General features: G+C 40.9%; 2 protein-coding genes across 3 annotated transcripts in view; one reads left to right on the plus strand and one right to left on the minus strand.

The window, feature by feature from the left end:
- Positions 1-21,001, plus strand: part of LOC146504919 (serine/threonine-protein kinase VRK1-like) — a 33,125-nt gene extending 12,124 nt beyond the window's left edge. Inside the window, exons 10-15 of the mRNA XM_085183484.1 lie at positions 9,046-9,166; positions 10,164-10,222; positions 11,597-11,769; positions 13,389-13,532; positions 14,818-14,976; positions 15,188-21,001. Coding sequence (XP_085039610.1) covers positions 9,046-9,166; positions 10,164-10,222; positions 11,597-11,769; positions 13,389-13,532; positions 14,818-14,976; positions 15,188-15,535 — 1,004 coding nt within the window. The 3' untranslated portion in view covers positions 15,536-21,001. The remainder of the gene's footprint in view (positions 1-9,045; positions 9,167-10,163; positions 10,223-11,596; positions 11,770-13,388; positions 13,533-14,817; positions 14,977-15,187) is intronic.
- fancl (FA complementation group L) overlaps positions 692-24,667 on the minus strand; it is a 49,259-nt gene continuing 25,283 nt past the window's right edge. The window contains exons 8-14 of one of the 2 annotated variants that reach the window (XM_085183485.1): positions 23,263-23,413; positions 23,056-23,139; positions 21,980-22,025; positions 20,322-20,403; positions 19,482-19,598; positions 16,040-16,111; positions 692-15,660 (exon numbers count right to left, since the gene is read on the minus strand). In XM_085183485.1, coding sequence (XP_085039611.1) covers positions 15,625-15,660; positions 16,040-16,111; positions 19,482-19,598; positions 20,322-20,403; positions 21,980-22,025; positions 23,056-23,139; positions 23,263-23,413 — 588 coding nt within the window. In that variant the 3' untranslated portion in view covers positions 692-15,624. Of the gene's footprint in view, positions 15,661-16,039; positions 16,112-17,088; positions 17,193-19,481; positions 19,599-20,321; positions 20,404-21,979; positions 22,026-23,055; positions 23,140-23,262; positions 23,414-24,667 lie in introns of those variants that run through there. The other variant, XM_085183486.1, reaches the window with a different exon arrangement.

Below are 24,667 nucleotides of genomic sequence, written 5' to 3' on the forward strand. Positions count from 1 at the left end.
TAAGTATGTCAGATTTTACAACTTATAATGTAAGGTGTTCAAAATTCACAAAGTGCTTTACGTTATCTTTACTAAGGCTACTATAATGTCTATTCTTTCCGTCTTTGTCAATAGATGTAAGTAGGAAGCAGCACCGTCTGCCTTCCTTGCTGGTATTGGGAACACATTAACTGGCAAATTGCCTACCTGCTCCCTTTCCTCATTGACCATCGATTCTCCATCCGCGGCCCCTGCTGAATTCCCCAGCACCATCTCTGTTTAACAATTCCCTAATTAGCTAAAGTCATAACCTGCATCGTGTTTTCATCCCCCCATTAATTAAGGGCTTTGATGTTTGGTTAGAGCAATTCACAGATAACCCCTGTGAGCTCCACACCGACCAACTCCACTACCCACCGGTTCAATATTGTGAGTTAGCATGGCTCAGACTGCCTAATCTCCATGGGAGAGTTTCTATCAGCATAATCGATAATTGAAAGAGGTTCAGATTGTGTCCTGTCAGCAAAAACTATCACATGAAAAGCATGTCAACTGTAAAATGTTTAGAAGAGGGAAAAGAAGGAGCAGCAGAAAGAAAGATACTGTTTTTTTCCCACATTTTTTTTTCTTTTAGTTGGTATCTAGCAAGCAAATTAACTTTCTTGATAATATTTTGTCTTTAAGCTTTTTTTTTTTCTTCTTTTTTTAAAAAAAATCAAGACACAGTTTAACACACATTCTAGTTTGGTACTTACGAACTTTTCCAGGTACTTAATTGTTAGAAAAAAAATCCAAAGAATAATTAACTGGTCACATATCAGGACCAGAGACTGTAAAGAAAAGCTAGATATAGAGACGGTTAATTCTCTCATTGATTTCTCGACTCGTGCATCTCACCTGTTAATCTAAATAAGATGTCTTGAGTTTTCAGCAAGTGCTAGCAAGCCTGGTTACTAAGCTGCGTTAATGAACTGTACAGGTTCATTATGGTTTTCAAAATCATTTAAAAACTCTCCTCCACTCAATTTACCAGTCGATCTACGTCCCTACCCTCACTTATGGTCACGAGCTGTGGGTAGTGACCGAAAGAACGAGATCGCGAATACAAGCGGATGTAGGGTTGTACATTTCTGGTAGCTTTATTTTGCAGTCAATTGCTACTGTGAAGGTGGACTCCAAAATCATGTCCAAAATACGAAAACGGAAAGATTACGTTAAGTTACAAAGAGCAGAGGGTGGGAACACTCACCATTGCTGTGTCATTAAAAAATCTAATGATCAATTTTGATGTTTGAAGAGAGTAGATCGATTGTTTGTTTACATCACTCAACACGAGCAGAACTGCATTACTGCAGCAGAAGACACATCATCCACATTCAGAAGCACATCTCTGTATAGTGACAGTTCTTATGATTTAAACAGGCAAATGTTCAGCATTGTGTTCTTCGTCCCGATCGGCTGTAGATCATTGTCAATCTCCTCCATGCCGTGCTCTCCTGTACAGTACAGAATCGCTACATCGATCACTAGCAATGTGACTCTGAAGTGCTGTACTGTATGTTTGTAAGTTTTCTCCCCAACAAACACAACAATGTCAACGAAACGTTTTGCACAGTCAAAGGCACCTGCGGTAGCACCCAAAAGGCAGAGGAAGATGCTAACCATCGCACAAAAAGTTGGACTTCTGGACATGCTAAAGGAAGGTAGAAGTTACCGTATTTTTTTAAATTTTTAAATTTTTATTATTTTTTTTTAACCATACCATGTACCAGATTATAAGGTGCATTAAGCTTAAATTAAGCAATTAAGCTTAAAGTTAAATTCATTAGTTCTAAAATCTGTCATTATTATTTATAGGAAAACGAATATACTGTAGGTTTATTTCTCATATAAATGTTTGGGACTGAAAACAGATTTTGATCTTTGGTTTCATTCTATAATGGACTTTTTTTTTTTTTTTTACAAAGCTTTGAACTTTGAGTGTTTAAACACCTATCGCTGGTTATTTTTAGAACATAACATCCGCGATAAATGAGGGAACTCTATATACAAATACTGAGAAATTTCAATCCTTTCTCTCTTTTGCTCTGAGGCACGAGGGAAAAATATCGACAAGTTGGCGAACATCATCTACAGATATATTCGGTAAATGCCCAAGACATCTTGAGAAATGTAAATCGCTGCTTGATTCGTCCATTTGGTTGACTTTTTTTTGGAAAACCCGGCGGTAAACAAGACACGAATATCACACCGGAAACGAAGCGCCCTACAGGAGTTTCCCCACCGGAAGTAGCATATGCTAAGTTGCACATAGTCTATAGCTGTTTATTGAAGGAAGGAACTACCCATAGAAGCCAAAGCCACTTCTTGTACCAGGCTGTAAACATGCTTTTTAATGGTGTGTGGTTTGACATTTTACACTTGGCTCGATTTTTGTCGCCAGTCTCAAACAACCTCTCCAAGAACTGCATTTTTGGGCACTTCCAAGTTGGACTAATTTTTTGGTGTTTCCGCTTCGTTAACTTGATTTCTCCAAAAAAACGTAAAGTGACAACATCAAGCGACTCTTAGAGCCAACAGCAATAAAAAAGTTTTGTTTTTTTTGTTTGTTTTTTGACTGGAGCCCGAGCTACACAAAAATTCGACATGCTTAACATTCTAGATGTTGTTATATTTAATACCTGCTTAGATGGACCGGTAAGTGTTAGAGTACATGTGACTGCTCTTGGAGATATAGTTTAAGAGCTTGACCCTTCTATGCCCTGATGGCAACAATCCCCACAAAGATGTTGACAGGTTACCATGGTGAGCTTTGGTGAACTCGCAACGCGAGTGCCGGCCTATGAACTCAGAGTTAAATAGTGTAATTACCGCCATTCGGTGGGCGGTCGGCAGACAGAAGACCGTCTCTGAAAGACAAGACTGTGAAGCAGAAGGGTTAAGAGTGTGACACCGCAGCGTGCTTTAGAGAATCTGAATAACAATAGGAGATAATTAACAACAACAGCATCACTTCCTCACCTCCCTGTCTAAAGCATGTAGAGAATGCACGTGTATGCCGAGAATGCTACGTATGCACGATACTTGCGTTTTTATGTTGTGTCCAATCTTCCGTTGAGAAGTGTTTATATGTGATGGTATGTACTCAGATGCAGCTGTCTCTGTTCTGTCTTGTGCTGTTGAGGGCAGTATGAGGGGAAATGCTTACATGAATACAGAGGAGCAGACACACAAAATGCTATTTTGAATTGCGATAACAGAATACACAAAGGTCTGCAGCACTTACTGTAGCTGTTGTCTTTTTAATTGTTAATCTATTATAGCACTCTGGAAGTTGCAACACTTATTTCTAGTGTCAGTATCACATGTATTTTTCATCTTTATTCCCTTTAGCTGGCTCCTGGTATCTATGGAGGGCTGTGTAATTATTTACAACAATAGGCAGCCTCAGTGTAACACTGACTTAATGCACACTTTATACCCACAAGGGCAAACGCATCTAACTCTTGTTATCAGAGTTGTTGAGATGAAGCGTGGCACATGACGACAGTTTCTTAAATGTTGGATTACTCTTTCTTCTGTTTTCTCTGTGGCTTTGTGCATATCTGTTTTGTTTAAAAAGTAGCCATTAAAGATGTTAGTCAGGACTGGTTCTACCATTTTAAGTCATTGAAGTCATCTTTATTTAGGACTTTATAATATATCCCGTCTTTCCCAGGTTTGCTTATTTTAACAAAGACTAAATTAAAAATGAAATCATGTGTGAAAAAATGTTTTAAATTCTGAGCTCTTTAACCCTTTCCCCCATGAAGACGAAATTTGTTAACTTTCCCTTTACCCTTAATGACAAGTTTTGACACCTTAGTACACATCAATAAAGACAGTTGGGTAGCCATCAGAGTAGTTCCCAGGGTTTTCAAAAGGAGGCTGTATAGACTGAGACTACCCCGTACACAGGGTGTGTATCTCAATAAATCTCAAATTTATTGAGACTGGAACATTTGTGTAAGCCAGAGTCAGCTGCTGCTAGATTAGGCTGTCAGAGTGCACTTTCTTTGAACCTGTTCTCAAGCACTCAAACATTAAGGTTTTGAAAAATATCAAAACAGGTGGAAAAGACGGTATCTGCATCCTATATATATAATATTATTATAATTATGATTATTTTTTTATTAGGGGTGCAACGATACACAAAATTCACGGTTCGGTTCGATACTTTGGTGAGACGGTTCGATATTTTTTCGATACAAAAAATATTCATGCCTTTTTAATTTATCATTTATTAAAATTATAAATATATATTTTAACTCAAAAGTACAGTTTTTTAATTTAATGTTGCTGAAACAACAAAAAAATAAATAAATCTATCTGATCGAGAAATCACTCATCTTTGGAAAAGAGAGTTTATTACAGAGAAATGGCTCTTTCCAAAATAAAAGCTATACTATACGCTTCTTCTGGGCTATATTCTCAGCAGCATATTAAACATATCAGGTCCCCATAAGGAGAATCATGTGCTAACGGCTGTCTAAATGACTCGGGTAAAGTTTGTAGCATGCGTGCTTGTTGTTTTTGTCTGCTTCCACTTGTCTTTGCACCAGGATGATGTCGGCGTAAGTGTGCAGTCATATTCGTGCTAGTGCTGTCAGCGTTAATCTCGTTAAAATGACATTAACGGCATAACGCGGCAAATCTCCGTTAACAAGTTACCGCGGATCGCCCCGTGCTTGGGGCTGGACGGCGTCAACACGTTAACAAGCTAACTGCGCTAACGCACTAGTTCCCACAAATTGAGCATTGCGTGGCACATCCGACATACTGTTTTACTTTTGTCCATGACGCGCTTACCTTCAGGGTCATACTTCACATGAAGACCAAAATAGTTCCAAACGCCAGATCTGAATGAGGGGGGGGGGGTTTCAATTTGCCATGTTGCAACGAGCTTAGCTTCTGTCTTGCTAGCTTGCGCTGCGCTCAGTGGATCTGCACTCGACAGTGCAGCCTAGGCAGAGTAGTCGAACGCAGATCCACTGAGCGCTCAACACAGACAGCATCGTCAGAAGAAAAGTTGATAAAATAAATAAAAAATGTTGTATTGTTCGATACATATGCGTACCGAACCGAAAGCACTGTATCGAACGGTTCAATATCGATACGAGTATCGTTGCACCCCTTGTGTGTGTGTGTGTGTGTGTGTGTGTGTGTGTATGGTATATCCATATAATCTGTTCTTAAATACTCCATAGAAACGGCACATGCTGTTGGGTGGGAGGCATTATCTAACACCTCTTTTCTCAACCCCCTTCCTATACATCCAGTCTTTCACCACTACTCCTGTTCTGATCAGCCTCACTGATTATTTAGACTTCCTGCTGGGTCCACTTTAGTATTCTATGCTAGCCTTGCAGTTTCTGACTCAGACACAACACTGTTTCCTTGAAATGTTTAGTACTTATAGGCGATCTGTGCCCATCTTCATCTTGAAGATGTAACCTTGCACTCGTACATTTGAATACTTACTTTTCAAGAATTTGCATGTTGTCAGATTACTGCCCTTCCATCCCACATAATGTGGTCTTCTGTGCCAGTGACCACGCTTTCCTCCTTAGACCAGACTGTTGGCTGGAGAGGATCAATGCTGGCTGCGACTCAGGGAGGAGATTTCTCCCCTCTGATGGAGTCAGTCGATAGGTAATTTCTCCCGAGACGTGTGGCGGCTGTTACAGTATTGAGCTGCTAAAACCCTCGGGCTCGACCCCTCTGGATGGACTTGGTCGCTAAATATTGATAGACCTCACACATTAATGTGGACTCATTCAGTCACACACACAACCACAATAAGACACAAACACAGTCTGGACTTGTTCTTAAAGAAGCTTTAGTACATGGGAAGCCACACTTGTAAAATCTATTTAGTTCCCTAACATCAAATTGTGCCGTTCAGATCCCTGGTTATGGTTTGTGGAAACCTTTTTTGTGTTGGGATATTTACAGTGCTGAGATGGCTGATTACAGGACTCTTGAGTCTAAGGCACATATTGAGCACAATAGTTCTTTAAAGTCAGCAACTGATCCACTCTAATTGTACTCTATAGTAGCGATGGACCGATCCGATATTACGTATCGGTATCGGTCCAATACTGATGTAAATTACTGGATCGGATATCGGAGGGAAATAAAAATGTAATCTGATCCATTAAATAGCAAAAAAGCACCTCAAAAAACTTGTGACATGGCGTAACTCGGCTCATAACCGTAGCACGTCGGAGCAGTGTGCTCACGTGATAGAGCGGCTGTGTGTATTTGGAGCCTCGCTAGCAATCCGGCATTTCATCTCCGAGGAAGTTTTCCCAGAGAGAAGTAAAGCAAGTGTGTAAGTTCATCTCTGAATGTTTGTAAAGCATTCCCGCGTTAAGCTTAACAACCGATACCTGGAGCGTCTGCCTCTTCTCTCTTCCTCCCTCTCCTGCTGCTACTTCAATCGTCAAACTGATCAATGATCAGCTGATCGGCTTTTCTGTCGCGAGTCCGTCTCTCTTGTTTGTTTATCGCCCACTTCGCGCCAGAAAGAGGAAACCAGCGGCTGAACAACAGCAGCACGTTTAAGCTTGATAATCTGTTGTTAGAATTTATTTAATATTACTTTTTACACCAGGATCTTTTTCTACGTAGCTGACGGCTGGTAACTGTGCAGGGGCGGATCTAGCAAAGTTTAACCGGGGGGCCGATAGGGCATTAACAGGGAAAAGGGGGCACAAAGACATACTTTTCTTTCTTATTCTCATTTAAAATGTCTAGCTTTTAATAAATAATTATCCGAATCTTACACCCAAAGTTTTAATCTGATGTAAAATGTATAGAAGTCCATTACTGTATATAGTAACTATTAACTCTAATATACCCTAGTAAGCTATAGTACTTTTTCCTTTGGGAAGGTACCATCTGTGCAGTCTGCAGTTCTGTTGAAGAAAGATGTTGAATCTATTTAATTATTCTTGAAAAATAATTTATTTCTCGGCATTTTTTTTCCACACTGGATCAAATTAAAGTTGATTACGTCGATTAAGCATCATGAGGTGGGGGTGGTTCCCTATTTTCTTTTTTTTTGGGGGGGGGGGTTTAGAACCCTATTAGTTGGGTTGCTTACTCTTTAAAATACCAGAATAGGGAGGGTGGAGTAGGTTTAAGTTTATTAGATTGATCAGTATTGCTGAACTATGAAATATTTTGGGTGCAGTGTATGTTTTGCATACAGGTATAACAGAATAGCTTTAGTGTTTTGTTTTTTTTAACTTGAGTATGAACTTATACAAAAAGCAGCAAGATATTAAAAAAACAGTTTTATTGATTAAAAAACGCACTATATCAGATTCATATCGGTATCGGCAGATATCCAAATTTATATCGGTATCGGACATAAAAAAAAGTGGTATCGTGCCATCTCCACTCTATAGCAGAAAGGAAACATTTTCAAAAGATTGCAGTAAGTGGTGAAAAAAAATAAAATGTGTAGAAAAAGAGAGAGTCTGCTAATGTAGCATTGCACTCATATAAAAGTGGCAATTTTTTTAAAAAGAGTGCAGGATTAAATGAGCCGTTTTGGTCTTAAATTCCAGACCTCATTCACCCATGTTTTGCCTCTAACCTACAGTGCTACTGGAGTACTTGGACATTATGGTGTGTTATAAAAGAGCAAGGACTAAAAAATGAAGCCAGTGTGGAAGCGCCAGAACTCCAGTTCCTCTGACAGCCATCTGAGGCAGGCTTCAACACGGAGTCAGTCCCCACAGACTCCAATGTTTAAATGCCGAGCTTACCAGCAATGTAAAGCATTTTTACAGTCTGGTGTGAGACACATATTTTGTACTCTTTAGATTGGTTCCTCCTTAATAACAACTGTTGAGGGTATGAGCTTTTAAATAGTTTTCATGTCTCACCTTGGAGTTGTCAGGTGTGCCGACACAGCCGGCTGTGCCCCCTCAACTCTGCTAATTTGAGTCACTTCACTGGATTGTGCTCTCGTGTCTGTAGTTAAGCAGTCTATCAGACAAACAATATTTCCTGGAAGCTTGTCCTTTAGTTTTGATGAATATATTCTAGTAATCAGTCTGTTATGTCCCACCAATTGACCATGTGTCACTTTTGGCTTCAAAAAACCAACATGTTGCAGTCAAACCACTAGTGTTGGAGCTTAAAGATGTGGAGTCCGAAACCAATTGGGTGATGTCATGGTGGATGTGTCCATCTTTTAGATACAGACTTTTATATAGAGAGCCTGTGATCTGCTTTTCACTTTCCCACCAGTTTCAGACTAAAGTGAAATCAGTTCCACCATTTAAAAAAATAAAACAATGCTTCTGTTAGCAGACTGAAGGAGCACAGATGGGGTCAGCAGTACACTACTGTTGACTTCTGTAACATGTGGTAGTGATTTGAACTGAGATGTGTGTTACAACCAGTCATTGAAGTTTTACTTTGAGTGTCTGGATGAAGCACAGGTATTTTTTTTTTCTTTTTTCATTTAAAGATCCTAAAGAAAAAATGACCAAATAAGTCAGCAGGAGTACTCCAGAAGGGTTTTTTTTAATCATAGTAAGTGTGGGAAGCTACACAAGTCCATTTGGAAGTAGCAGCTGAACCCACCCACCAAAAAGTCATCATGATGGTATAACACAGTATTCAATCTCACATAGAGACTATAATTGAAAAGAGGAATCTAGTTGATATACACTTTCTTGTCTTGATAAGTTTCCATCCTGTTTGGCCAAACAAAATAACCCACTGACAGATGACACAGTGTAAGAATTAGTATATGTGCTTCAGCCTTTTTGATTGATTTCTACTGTGTTAGCTTTAACCTCAGAATTTAAAGAGTACTTGTGTCCAACTTCGGCTATGCTGCAGGAAAAAAAAAAAACAACTATTTGATTGAACGACAAACAGCAATATTTTCTAACTACTGACTTACGTGCTTCTACTTTTTCATTGTCTTCTTTAAATTGTCTTTATGGAATTATGCTAGCAGTACTGCACCGTCACCATCATCTCATTTTCCTTCCTCTACAGCGGCATCTAGACGTGGTGACCTCCAAATTTTGGGTTTCTGTCTCCTTCACTGGTTATGTGGGTCTCTGCCTTGGGACGATGTCCTCAAAAATCCAACTCAGGTCCAGGAGGCAAAGACCAGGTAGGGAGTAACTGAGACTGAACGTGTATCCGGGTACTCTCTACAGAAGGATGGAAGATTTTAAACACCTTTTTTTCTGGATTAGTCTCTTTGAAAAGCTGTTGACTGACGTCGCAGATTTCTGTAGTGAAATTAAATTATAATAATTAAATTGCATTGCAGCATCTGTTGCTCTAACAGTACAATATATAGTACCACACACGCACAAAGTCTGATACTGGAATTTCACTTATTAACATAATTATAAATCGTTACTACCTTTCTTCCTGTTTCTGCCTTAAAGAAGCATGTGCAGCATAGCACAGGTGTAGTCTGTTTTAATGATGTCCACCCAGACATCACCCAGTCCACCTGTCTGGTTTAAGGAGTGGTAAAATTATATCAAAGCTTTGAGTCTGTTTCACTTACAGGACACTGCTTGAGCGTATTTCATTAAACAGGATAAGTTTTCTTGTCTGTTGTTGAAGAGTTATACCTGAGGGCAGATTTTACTGTGCGCTTTCAGAGTTATGGAGCTCTCATTCATTTTGATTGGAGCTTGGATTCATGCTAGGGCGGCTGCCAAGTCTCCACCGCTTCAGTACTGTGCAAAAGTCTTGAGTCACCCAGAATTTCCTTATAATTAGCTTTCTATAAGACAAGACTTTCTTGTAATTTTTAATGAGGTCTTCAGCAATAGTTCTCCAGGTTTTTATGGTCTTTTAAAGTTTCCATTAATTCATTTTACATTTAATTAAAAAGAAACAAAGACTACAAGTGCAAATAAGAGTGTAATGAGTTAACAGCTCTGTCTGATATGAGGCTAGATATATGTGGAATGTACTCCACAGCAGTGTTGCATACATAATCTACTCCTAATAATTATGTTGAGTGTGTGTAGTTGATGTCAGAGTGAGAAAAACGAATGTTGTGTGCTTTGGCTTCATTTCAACTCGTTCTCCTGCTCTGCCCCGGAGTCCATCTCTCAGATCTCTTCTGTTTTCACTTCTTCTCTCAGACTGATGGATAATCTGCCACATTCAGTCCAGCAGCTGTCAGTGAGCGGAGCCAGCACAGGTAAGCCAAGGCCAAAGGGCATCTTCAGGTTAGCGAACTTCTTCTCCACTTCTCAAGTTAACGAGAGAATTTGAAAGTAAAACTACAAGCCTTTGGAGGGCAAGAGAAAAATCTTCTTTTGGGCTCTGGGTTTACTGAGAATCTCTGTTAATAAGAATACAAGATTAGACAGAGCAGCACTTCTTTATTTTTATTTTTTTAAATCAGTATGTGTTAATGTAGAAACAACATATCTAAGGTGATGACTTTTCTAGTCATTAGAATGATGTCATTACTCATATTTTCTCTACAAATGGACTATTTCAAAGACTTTTTACTTGTATAGATATACTGAAGGCAAGTTCAGGTCTAATGGAATATAGCTACAGCCGAACTCTACAGGTGTTTCTGTATTCTTCCACATGCTGCTTGGAATCTGATCCAAGAACTGAGTCATCACAGTGTGGGTGACTTTTACGCACTGTGTAGGCAAATTGTGTGGCTAACTGCTTGACTTTATACTCCTGACTTCAAAGATTAAGCGGCATGGCCGAGTATTTACAGTATGGTGTTGTGACCTTAGATTCCCATCGTAAATTAAGATTCCAGTACGTTAATAATGCAAAGAGTGCAAAATCCTTTGCTAGCTGGGTCAAAATGATGACGCGTGACACAAACTTGGGGTAGCTGTGTGGTTATTTTCTGAGCTCAATGAAGAGGCTAAACTTAGTTTGGCTTAAAAATGCCTGAAGTGAAGACAATCTTTAAACTGGATTATAAGAAGAGACGAGTTTGTGACAGTCCAGGCTACGTGAAAATGTCCCACCCAGAATAAAACACTCTGTCTCCTTTTCTCTCACCTGAAGCTCCAGAATAACTTTGTAGCAATTAAACAGCTGTCCCATTGACATGCCTTTCAAAGTTAGTCGTGTTTTATCTCTCCTCTTTATAAGGAGAGGTCACACCTGTGCTATGGCTCGGTGTGTGATGTATGGTTGGGACTAGATTCTACTCTGCTGACAAAGCCCGGCTGCCCGCCACAGATAAGAGCTGGGGTATGCATCAACCCTGTGTGCGAGTGTGTGTGTGTGTGTGTGTGTGTGAGTGACACCGTGCTACTGCAGTATGTGCCAGACATGTCACCTGGCCAGTGTGTGATGCATCAGGACTGATTGAGTATGACACTTCCACACATGCAGGTCCTTAGCCACGTGCTCGCTTGATCTCCTCTGCGGAGAGATACCACCACACACAGACACACACACTCAAAAATATACAGGGTGCTTCACTTTCTGGAATAGTAACTTTGTAAAAATCAAACCAGATTTAATCAAATCACTATCAGTATCACTTAACATATCTGATTCTTGATGTCCACTCTGCTCCTGTCTTCAGATGAGGTGGCCGAATTCCTCCTTTATGTGAACAAACTGGGCTACCAAGAGAAGCCCGATTACCAGTATCTTAAAAACCTGTTGGGCAGTGCTGTCAGGGGAGGGCTTGATTTGTCCAAGCCACAGGGAGCTGCAGGGGAATCGCCCACCAAAGATCCTCGAGCCAAGGAAAAGGTGAGGACTCAAAACCTGTGGATTGGTGTGGAAAAAATTTGGCACCACTGACATCTTTTCCTTTATGCACTGAAATCCTGTGAACCCACCTTCATCCTCCAGTAGGTATTTGGCTTCTTACTGAGATGTTGGCTCAGTTAGACATCTGTCTATAGCAGCTCACTTTCTCAGCGGGTGTGGTCACTTCACAGGCGTATTCCAAGATGACAACGCCAGGATTCGTCAGGCAGATTATGAAAGTATGATTCACCACCACAGACTGCTGGGATAACTCCAGTGGGAATCTTTGGGATGTGATGGTCTGATTACTCTCACCATTGACTGGCCCTCCTTAAAATGTTTCTCGTGCGTTGGAGAATAACCACTATGACACAGAAGCTGAGAATACACCAAAAAAAATTAGATCTAAGACTGGTGATAATTGACAGAATTTTACCATTCAGTCAACATTCAACTACTTAAGTGTTTGGCCACAAAGATCCTCATTTCCCCAGCTCAGTCTCTTAACCCTGAGTGCTGAATTGTGACAGCAGTGAAAGGGAGGGCTAACCTGCCCCAATGAGCATGTGAACTAGAGGTGGTCAGGTCTGAAGCTGGAGGGCTGCGATTCTGCCTCAATTTAACAGAATAACTTCTTGACCCCACCCCCCCTTCCTTCTATCAATGGCCCAATTTGAAGGAGTTGATGACACACACTACAGAGCACAGGGTGTCTCCAATTATGCTCCTGATTTCCTCTCCTCTCCTTGTGTCATTTAATTTCCATGCTAAAGTGCTGGCCAGTTTGATCCCTAGTTAAACAGAAGTGGCCATTTACAGGCGGTTTAGTGAGGAGAGTAAATGTCAGCTGAGATAAAGGCCACTGAATGGGTATGTTCACACAATCATTTGCCACTAGTGTTGGATAAATATGGAATTATTTTATGGAGGATTATAGTTTTGTAGTGAGGCAAAGTTTTATTTAAGGAAGACTGTTCAAGGATGGGCTTAGACATAGGAGCAAAGCATGCACAGCTGTAGATCAGGAGTTCAGAGGAAATGGCCTTTAGACTGAGGCTTCACACAGAATCTGGCCTCAGCAGCAACTTTTGTAGTGATAATGTTGGTGCTGGCATCAGGCAGCAAATATTATCAGTTCTGCCTATGAGTAACATGAAAAATGTGACTGTGTATTCTCCTGAGTATTGGTATTGAGTTTGAGCATTTTATTTTGGACTTGACAACAGTAACAGTCCAGTAAAAGAAACAAACCAAACATAATGAGTGAGAGTCAGTAGCTGAGATGAGGAAGTGGACAGTGAAAGCCTTACCTTCATCTGAGACAAACTGCTGATGCTTGTCTAGCTTCAGCTAATGCTATGTTAGCTCTCCTGCTAGCAGGTGACACACGGCGAAGTAAACGCAGAACACTGAACTAAATTGCACTGCATAGCTTCGTGCACTGAAGAAGGCAGGATCTCGTATCTGATCCAATCGATCCTCCAGCTGCGTTGCATTAAAGGAGGAGAAATAAGCTCGCAGATAATGTTGTGACTGAAATGAGGCCAGTTAGAAAGCAGTCGTGTCGGCCTCACATCGGCCATCACAAAGATAATAAAACTGTTTTTTGTTTCCGTCAGCAGAAAGCAGGAGGAGCGAGCGGAGTCTCTGGAGCCAAAGCTGCACCTCTACAGGACCATGATGAAGTCCATGAAGGGGCAAAGTGCAAAGCAGTGCCAGCTCGCTACAGAGGACCACCCATCAATAAACCTAAACCAGAACAGGTAAGGCCTCAAACACCTTAACTGTCACCCTTTATGCAACAGTATGCTGAGACAACATAACCCAAGTCCCATTTTGACATCTCTTGTAAATACAAAAATAACTTTGAAACTAGATTTGAAATACACTGGAATATTAAATCAGAAGGGTTCAGAAGCTTGTGTAACAGTTTACTGTGTGACATTTCTGCTTCCTGCTAAAGAGTGTCTAAAAGAAAGATCAGAGACTACAGCTGAAGCTGGAGTTAACCTAATGATGAGGTCAGCTTTGACTGACCTGATGTTGCACCTCTGTGTGTACATGATGACGACATGAACACCACAAGGCATCCAAACTCTGAGTAAATTACTGTCCAGCATTGTTCAGCCTTTGTGCTACTTTTAAGACCTTTACACACAAAACACACTGCATTAAAAAAAATCTGAAAAATGAAGTTACAAACTTCTCATGTAATATATTCAAGGTGAAACACTGGAAGATTTACACAAAACGGATCAAAAATTAGTATTTTTAGACAGAATGACATTCAAATATCTGTCACGGGCACTTTGTTAAAACAGAGTGATCAGCACGAGACGTACGATGTGTAATGTTGCAGGTCATGCATAAAAGCAGTTGGTTTCTCAGTCAGGAGCTGCAGAACTGTGTTGTATATTTCTCTGTGTTAAAAGTAATACGTGGGTAAACTGTTTTCACTCAGCAGGTTATAATTTGGTTTCTTTGAAGTGATCTCCCACACAGACAAGAGCCTGAATCTAAAACCTCACGCTGCTGTGGACACAGTCATCAGGAACAGATTTTACACACCTCAAAGAACCAATATGGGTTTAAGTAGACGCCAACATTAGAACATTCTTACTGCTTTACCTGCTGTCAGACAAGCCATTACACTCCACCAGCCTGCACTGACAAAAACAGTCATTTTACCTCATAAAACAGGAGCTGTTCACTGCTGCCTCGATTGGTTGGTTAGTGGATTTTGTCCCCTATGGATTCCACTATAAGCACGTTATGAAGATGAAGAATAATTTGGCTAGTGTTTTTGTTTTATTATGAATCTGGACAGGCACGGGTTACCCACAGCTAAAAATCAGTAGTGGAACAGTGCAGACAACACAGCACCCTGGGTTCTTGTGCGTTTGCCATTAGATGTTGTACTTTGATGTGTTCATCCCTCTATCTGTAATGCACCTGAGATCTGTGGCTCTTTAAAATACTAAATTTTACTGTCAAATAAATGATCAAGGTCCTGATTGGTCAAACTGCCTTTTATTTGTTTGAATATAGAAGGAAGAAGTTCTCCCTGCTGTCAGAAGGTCCCCGAGGCAAAGGCCTGTGTGCAGTTATGAAGACATCGACAGTGAGGAAGAGGAAGAACGGCCCAAACCCATTGCTGCACGTTATCTCAGAAGTCCTCCAGTAAAGCCCAGAGCTCAACCCAAACAGGTGTGAGGCCATAGCTTGGGCAGTTTGAACCTGTTTTACACTAAAGGCAACAAAACAACTATTTACACCTGACTAAATCTTTATGATGTGCTGTAGACTCTTCAGTTAGGTTGTTCTTCCAGATTTCTAAAGGTTACAAAGAAAAAGCAGAATTGAAAGTTGACACCTAAATGCTTCAAAGTGCACACACTTGAATTACCTTCTTTAACAGAAACATAACCCCGCAAGGACAAGCAGCAAAACAGATGACGTGCCCCTGATCTCAGCGAGAATGGAGCGCCGAGTCTTCCCACAAAGGAGAAAAGAAGAGCAAGCAAACGGTGACATGGACAGGCAAACACAGCACAGAGCGGTGTACAGCCATCCAAAGTACTGGGATAGCCAGCTCCACTACAGAGATGCTTTGGGTAAATGGGAAGAGTCTGTTCCCAAAAACTCAAGTCCTGAAGCCGGTCCCCAATGGAGTGAATGGCTGATGTCCTGGTTACTCTTTCTGGGCGCCTTTCTTTTACTGCTTGCTGTTGTCAGAGTTTGCCAAAGTACATTGAAGCCCCTGTGAGGAGCTAATGGATCTACGAGTTTTAACAGCTCCTTTCAAAGCTCCTTCCCAAAGTGGAGATGGAGCAGCCGGGAACACAAAGCCTCTCATCAGGACTTCTGGGCTGCCATTTTCACAGTGATGGGCTGAAATAGAAGGACAAGCCTCAGTTTATTCTGCCTATTAGATGTTCTGTAAAGGTAAACATGCGATGAAAGATTTCTTTATGATAAAAAGATGAAGTGGGCTCTCGTTTCTGACTGCAACTCACACGCTCGAATAAAACCGTCTTTGACTTTGAATCGGTGGCGAGCTGCATTCACAGACACGCAGTATCACACGCTTACTCCTTTATCAGACGAGGAGTAGCTTCAGTCAAAGTGTATGAATGCAGCACATTGTTGAAAGCGCAGTGGCAGAAGAAAAGGCTACAGGATGTATAGAGGCATGCTAATTAATAAGCTGAATATCTATTGAGGGCTTTCTGAAGGCAGCTGTCAGTCACACTGTGAGGCACGCACATACCTTACTGCAGTAAGGACACTCTCCAAAAACAATGTTGAAGCTCTGCCTGCTGGAGTGCAGCGCTCGCAGCCACTGAAGGCAAAAGAGAAAAGATCAAATCATTACCTTGAATCTGATGTGTGGCTCATAACAGCACTTTCAATATACACTCTGTACAGCTATGTTTAAGATTATCCAGCACCCTTGAAGCATTGAAGGGCTCTTTTTTATTTCTTATTTAATTTTTTTTTAAGTCGATTCGCGTCCTGCGATTTGTTTCTGAGCTTCAACGATATCTGGCCGTGCAGCATGTCACCGAGGACCAAGTCCAAACAGTCATCTGTGCTCACTTCCTGTGTGTCATAAGGCTGCACTAGTCCAGTTCTACCTTTGATCATATCTGACTGTCACTCACCTTGAGCAGCCCACCTGTTGAAACACTAAAACACTGATGGCTAATGAACAAATCGTTTGTGCCTGATTAAATTAAATGCTGTTTACAAACACCGTTTACAATATGTATGTCCCCAAAGGGGAATCTGTATTCATGTGCATGTTTACTGTACCTGCAGCTCTCTGAAGGCAACAGGATAAGGCTTTGTATTATGACTGAGTGAAAATGGCAACTGTAATGAGCAAAACTTTGTTCATTTAAGCAAATAAATAAATAAAATAGATTTTTATAACTGTGTCCACTCCTCAGGAGGAACCCTTACAGTGTTTGAGGAGGGAGCACTTTAAACTCAAGTCAATAAATGGAGAATTGTGTCCCAGCGGCACACTGATGGTACTGAGGGACTTGAGAAGAAGTGGGATTTTTTTAATTATTATAACCAGATCACAGTTTTTTGGTCATTTTGTAGCTTTGAAGTAGTCCGGGGTATATCTTAAACTTTCTGAGATTATAATATGGGTGATGTGACAGTCTAGTTGTTGGGCACTTGCCATATGAACCCATACATCCTAAGCAGTAAGTTCATACTCAGTTTTTTACCCACATACAGCCACACATGCTTTTTCAAAAGTCTTAATTATACAGTGTGGTGGTTTCCACGCTCACCTAACAAACAAATCCTTTTGCATCAGGAAGACCATCAGGTCTAACCTACTTGCTGTGGTGAGCCTTTGTGAATAGGGAAACAACCCAAAGTAGCTTCCATGAATATATCCATTGCTCAAAGAAAAAAAAAAAAGGACTTTTGATAATTTTGGTTTCCACTGAGCGCTGTTGTGTCATTTTATTCTTGAGAAATCACATACTGTATGACAGCAAAGATATTCAACTTGAATACTTCTATATCAAGATATGTCAGGTATATATAAAAAACATTTCCGTAATAAGTCATATCACTGTGGCTTGACATCTGGGCTGTTGTCATGTCAAACATCTTTATTAGAGATGGCACGATACCACTTTTTTATGTCCGATACCGATACCAATATAAGTTTGGATATCTGCCGATACCGATATGAATCCGATATAGTGCGTTTTTTAATCAATAAAACTGGTTTTTAATCAATAAAACTGGTTTTTAATATCTTGCTGCTTTTTGTATAAGTTCATACTCAAGTAAAAAAAACAAAACAAACAAACACTAAAGCTATTCTGTTATACCTGTATGCAAAATGCACCCAAAATATTTCATAGTTCAGCAATACTGATCAATCTAATAAACTTAAACCTGCTCCATCCTCCCTATTCTGGTATTTTAAAGAGTAAGCAACCTAACTAGTAGGTTATAAAACTCCCAGAAAAAAATAAAATAAAATAGGGAACCACCCCCCAACCTCCACCTCATGATGCTTAATCGACGTAATCAACCTTAATTTGATCCAGTGTGGAAAAAAAATGCACAGAAATAAATTATTTTTCAAGAATAATTAAATAGATTCAACATCTTTCTTCAACAGAATTGCAGACTGCACAGATGGTATCTTCCCAAAGGAAAAAGTACTATAGCTTACTAGGGTATATTAGACTTAACAGTTACTATATACAGTAATGGACTTCTATACATTTTACATAAGATTAAAACTTTGGGTGTAAGATTTGGATAATTATTTATTAAAAGCTCGACATTTTAAATGAGAATAAGAAAGAAAAGTATGTCTTTGTGCCCCCTTTTCCCTGTTAATGCCCTATCGACCCCCTGGCTAAACTTTGCTAGATCCGCCCCTGCACAGTTACCAGCCGTCAGCTACACAGAAAAAGATCCTGGTGTAGAAAGTAATATTAAATAAATTCTAACAACAGATTTTCAAGGTTAAACGTGCTGCTGCTGTTCAGCCGCTGGTTTCCTCTTTCTGCCACGAAGTGGGCGATAAACAAACAAGAGAGACGGACTCGCGACAGAAAAGCCGATCAGCTGATCATTGATCAGCTTGACGATTGAAGTAGCAGCAGGAGCGGGAGGGAGAGAGAAGAGGCAAACGCTCCATATATCGGTTGTTAAGCTTAAGGTGGGAATGCTTTACAAACATTCAGAGATGAACTTACACACTTGTTTTACTTCTCTCTGGGAAAACTTCCTCGGAGATGAAATGCCGGATTGCTAGCGAGGCTACAATTACACACAGCTGCTCTATCACGTGACGCACGCTGCTCCAACGTGCTACGGTTATGAGCCGAATTACGCCATGTCGCAAGTTTTTTGAGGTGCTTTTTTGATATTTAATGGATCGGATTACATTTTTTATTTTCCTCCGATATCCGATCCAGTAATTTACGTCAGTATCGGACCGATACGTAATATCGGATCGGTCCATCTCTAATCTTTATATACATAGTCTATATATTCCTTAAAAAATTTCTGTTTAATCTAAGTAGCAGAGGGCAGACAGGACTGTAGAAGGCCCTTAACTCATCAGCAGGACTGGTATCTGCTTGCATGCCACAAATACAGAAACAGACTTCATGAGGATGGTCTTACAGCTGACGTCCTCTAGTGGGCCCTGTGCCCCAGTGGAGCCCAACTCTGGTATTCTATGACATTTGCATTTGCCATAGAATACCAGAATCGGCAGTTGCACCATTAGTGTGGACCTGCTACAAAATGGACTACCTTGCAGTATGAATTTTTTGTTCACTGTGATTTTCAGGATGCCTTCGAATTCAGCCTTCTGTAGGTTAATAATTTGCATTTCCATCAAATGATATTGCATCCTTTTGTTCCTAAAACATAACACATGTATACATATCCACTGAAGTCCGACGTGTCTCAAAAGCTTTCGGTTTTGTGTTGCCTACAACATTATTGAATCCTTCATACACACATATTTCATTGAGACTTACTGAGTTAATATCCAGTTTTAATGTAAGGCCAATTATATGCAACTTGCATTTTTTTCCCTCTCATCTGTTATAAAAAGCTGATGTGAACACATCTGTCTGATCTCATTATTCCATCTAAAAATGGAAGAAACCCTGCTGTAAACCTCAAATTCTGTGTGTGTGTGTTCATACCTCATAGAGACAAGTCTGGTGGAAGGGCTGCCCACAGCGAGGGTCATTACACACCTGATCAGGGATGGCAGCTTCAAGTCGATATGAATAGCAGATGCCACACTCAAGGTTGAAACTCTACACGGACAGAGAGCAGTGAATGTGCATGTGCAGCATGCTTGTTGGCACAAACTGTCCTCACACACACTAAAGCACACACACTCCACACGTCACCCCGTAACTCCTTTCTCCCTGCTCATCGTTGCATTTTGGTGTAATGAGTAACTCCTGTTTTCTTTGGGGTTTTTTTCCTGCAGCTATCCATTAAAAGAGACGATGTCAGAGGAAAGAAAAAAAAACAAAAATCAACATCTGGTCAACTCAACTTTTTTGCACTCCTCTGAATGTTAATGAAGCGGAGGCATTAATCACCGCGGCGACAGCGGATAAACACGACACCCTTTCAACCCATCCGCAGAGGGGAGGGGAGAAAAACGAGGGCTTTAAAAAAAAAAGAAAAAAAAAAAAAGAGAGAGACAAATGGTTTTTCGTGATTAAAGCGGTTTGATAGTGCAGAGAATTCTGCCATCTTTGTTATTCTAATGATCTTATCTGTAAACAACCCAATTAAAGGAGAATTGGAGCCCACCTCTAAGAAAAACAAAACACACAAAGAAAAATGCGGAAAGAAACGGCAAAATAAGCAGCAGTGTATGTCCGCCCCCTTAGAACTCTGAGCTCAAACAGGAGAATGTATGCAGAGATGTAAACACACACACACACACACACACACACACACACACACACACACTGGTGAAGGGACACGTTTGAAATGGAAAATGGGGCAACTATGTGACATACAGATTTTTCGTGGGTGGCAGGTGATGGGAATTCGATCTCCAAAACATCCCGGAGGTTGTGCAAGACGCTGGAGTCCGGGTTCCTGCCAGCAGACCACAGACAGCTCCTTCACACACTAATTAACCACATGCAAATGAGCCTGCAAAGACACTGGGGGATGATTAGGAGACTTTCACTACTGCTATATAAAATGTAAGAAAAAAAAATAGCAGGAACATTTGAGCCGCCTCAGACTGTACAGTGGTGGAGGGGAATTTACTGAGATGTGTGTCATGCAGGGAGGCAAATGTTAAAACCTGGGGTGAAATTTAAATCTGTACCCAGCTTCATTTGGAAATGACTTTTTTCCCTTCTTCCCCTGAGTGTTAATCAAATGGTTTTCTGCTCTCTGGGCAGGGATCCACTTAGACACTGATAATGCTCCTGGATGTAAAGATAAAAAGAATTGGAGTTTGAATGGCAGATATGCTCACAAATAATAAAGAAAAGACCAAAACCAACAATTAAAACACGGATGACACTTTGTTATGGACGCGGTGGAAAAGCTGCAAACACCACAGATGAGTTGTTCTTGTGTTTTACCCTTTCGTAGTACACATGCTTGTATAAAACATGGGCACATTCTCTCCCCATGACCAGGAGGGGTGACCCCTCTGGCTGCAAATAAATAAATAAATAAAAAGACTTATGGTTGGGTAGAACTCTGAGATAAGCATCCTTTGGCTAACTCACTAAACTCAACAATTAGACAATCCCCTCTTAGCAAGCACTTGGTGACAGTGGGAAGAAAAAACTCCCTTTTAGCAAGAAGAACTGGGGGGAGTGAGACAGGACAAAAACGTTGGCAAAACAAAGTAGGTGGGTCCTGAGATAACCTTTTCTCAGCTTTGTGGTGACTGAAGTGACAGCACAGGATACCGGGGACCGACATGACCTGGTAGGAAATCAGGAACCAGAGCCTGGAAGGTGGGAAAAGTGGTCGGTCCATTGAGGCAGTAGTGAAAGACACCTTATGGGCAATGTTCTCATCTGGGAGTTTCACAGAATGCAGTTTTGTCACATATTCACGCTGGAACAACTACTCCATGGTGTCTGCAGCTGTGTGTCTACTTCCACAACAGACAAGAGGGCCTAAGTTCAAATACATAATCTAATATTTTTGTAGACGAGGCCTCGGGCCTGTGTGCTGTTTGGTGAAGGGCAGGTACCATTCAGGGAGTTCCTCTGAGCTTTTAATCTAAAAACAGCTCACTGCTCTGAGAGTGGATCAAAATGCTCTCTGTGCAGGTCAAAGATAATGAGCCAAAGGGTGCTAAAGCTAAGAAAGATAGATAGATGGTGCAGACGTGGATGAGAATGCTCTGCAGGTCCAGAATGTGCTCTTCATTCACAGCGGTCATGATGTTTTTGATAGGAACCACAAGACTTGCTTATTATTTATAGTTAAATAATAAGTAAGTCTTGTGCAAGTATTGATGGGTTTGCTTTTTTCCATTTGATTTGTTGACAGTAATGCAAAAATCATATCACAGTACATCACATTATACATGACATCCACCATATTCTTCAGAAAGTGTGTGACATTCACAGCTCAATTTCTGCTCAAAGACATTCTGCTGAATTAGCATGTGAAAGCTCAGTGACTGAGAAAACCTTACCACAAGTGCATGTTAGCGTTTAGCTTATTCCTCAGCGGAGTCACCACTGAAACAAAACACAAGAAATCATGTGGAATTGGATGGAAATCAGAATACTAATAACAGCCTTAAATTAGATCTGCAGTCACATTTCAAGCAGCTTCAGATACGCTATCACTGTATATAAGGCCTTGGAAAATTAGACTTCCTTAAAAAAAAAAAAAAAAAAAGCACTCTGCATATCCTCAAACAACATCTCTTATTGGACAAAGGCCCAGATCAGCACAGACAGCGGCGTCACCGCTGTTAGATATGAACCATCGTTGCTTGTGCTGTTCCACAGGGGAGCTTTGTCTCCGTGCAGCGCTCATCACTCTCGCTGTTTGTTATTCCTACATGCAAAAAGCAATATTTCTATGCGACCCCCTGTATTTGAGGGTCGCTGCCTGCCTCCCGTCTTGGTTGCTGAAGTGTGCGTGTGTTTAATATCTTTTGAGTTGCATTGCTAGGCAACAGGCTAGGAGTCGCGTGACCTTGGGTTTACAGAAACAATGGCCGACAATTGACGGGGACTTAAATAGAAAGCTGGAGCCCGAGCTCGCCTGCTGACTGGCTCCGGTGTTGCTGCGCTGGGAATGAAGATGTGCCACTCTGGAAGCAGATCCTCTGACACAACAACGCACAACAGTCAACACAACCAGAGATGTGTGGAGAGCAAAAAAAAAAAAGGTGCTATTTTCTTTCACAGCTCGTAGCTTCTCACTGATCTGATCTGAATAACGACAGAATTTAGACTTTATTGCCTCATCTGATCCTCAGCTGCTACGTTGTTGAGTGAAGACAGGCAGGATGCACAGGCCTTAGGAAGATCCCATTTATGAAACTACTACTTTTTTTAATTGAACTCATTTAAGTTAAAGTTAAAGTCCAAGAAGCAATGCTTGAACGAGGGCGTCTTAGTGACTGTCACATGCATGTCACCTGATAACTGTGTATTTCCCATGCTGTATCATTGTCAGTTAGTTTTGGGGTTATAATACTGCAGATGAGCTCTTGCGCTGCCTGCAAACACACTTTGACTCCCATGTCATACCCACCATGCTCTGCTCCTAGCAGGCAGCATTCTGGCAGCATCTTTGGGTGTCCGGGATCCACTTCTACTTTGATGGAGACGTTGTTTCCTGCACACATACACACAGATCCACTTATAAAGACCAGTGGGTAGTTAGGTGGTTGTAATATTTGGTTGTATTATGGTTAGTCTGTGAAGCTGCATCAAGATCTGCTGATGTGTGGAGCAGTACCAATGGCGATCCGCCTCGTGGTGTCTGAGCGACATGGTTTTTCCGGTTCCAGAATCCAGGTCTTGCTATCAATCTCATCCAGAACATCCCAGAACTCTGTCAGGGACTCCAAAACCAGCAGGAACTGGCTGTGGAGCTGCTCCAGAGTGCTCTAATAAACCAGACCAGAAGAATTATACTGCTGTAAGAGCAGTTAGTTTGATACAACTAGCTTCTATTATCACAGGTCCCAGTCTGACCTGCTAACTATGAGCACTCCTTACTGCATCCAGGTCATCCCAGCAAAATTACAAATGCTGAGTAATTAAAAAAAAAAAAAAAAAAAACCCTGAAAAACAACATTTGGACATTCATCTATCGCAGAGACGTAGAGTCAAATGTGAGCCCATCTGAGACCAAGGTGGAGATGTGTGACTGTAATGCAGAGCCCCATGTTTGGCAAAAACCTAACACAGCACGCAAGCACAGGCAGGAGGGGGATGATTTGGGTATTCTAGATAAGTATTCTAGAGTCAAATGTGAGGCCATCTGTCAGGCCGCTAAAGCTCGTGTCAAGAAACAAGACAATGATCCCAAGCACAGCAGCACATTTACAACAGAATGGCTGAAGAAGAAAAAAAGAAAAGAATCACGATGTTGCAACGGCCCAGTCAAAGTCCAGAGATGTCGTGGTGGGACCTTAAGAGATCTGTGTATAAATGAATGTCTGCAAGCCTCAATGAACTGAAGCAATGCTATGAAGAGGAGCAGGTCAACATTCCTCAACAATGATGTGAGACACTGACTCTGTCTTAGAAAATGATTTCTTTAGGTTATTGCTGCTAAAGTGGCTCTACAAGCTAATGGTGGAGTTTTTCACATGGCTGGAGCACGGCTTGTGCGTGCGTCATTCCTGTCCTAGTTTTTTGTATCTTTATCATATCTGTAAGATTATAATGATTTATTAGTGAGCTTGAGATATATTAGCGGGATTAAATAGGAACTAGCTGCCATTTCTAATACATGTTCAAAATAAAAATGAGTGGGACGAGCTCATTTAAAAATCTCCTAGACAGTTCCAACAATTTTACAATATTCAGTTAAGATATAACCAGTAAACAGTTAACACAGAGTTCTTATTGGACAAATTGTTTGGTTTTCAAAGTCAGTGACACAGGGCAGGTTTTTAATATGCCATTTCAAAAGGTTAATAATTACATATAATGTTTTTAATGCCAAAGCAAATGCATAGAAGACATTTGCTGCCATGTTTCATTTGAAAATTGAAGTGAACTCAAAGTGTAGACAGCAAATGGACAGTGAGTGAAGACTGTATAAACTTGAGGTGCACACACATGGTTACACACACACAGAAGAGAAAGGGAGGCTGATAGAGGTGTGGGAGAGCAATACAGATGGAATGAGA

Source organism: Neolamprologus multifasciatus, chromosome 13 (genome assembly GCF_963576455.1).
Source record: "Neolamprologus multifasciatus chromosome 13, fNeoMul1.2, whole genome shotgun sequence".
Classification (NCBI taxonomy): Eukaryota; Metazoa; Chordata; class Actinopteri; order Cichliformes; family Cichlidae; genus Neolamprologus; species Neolamprologus multifasciatus.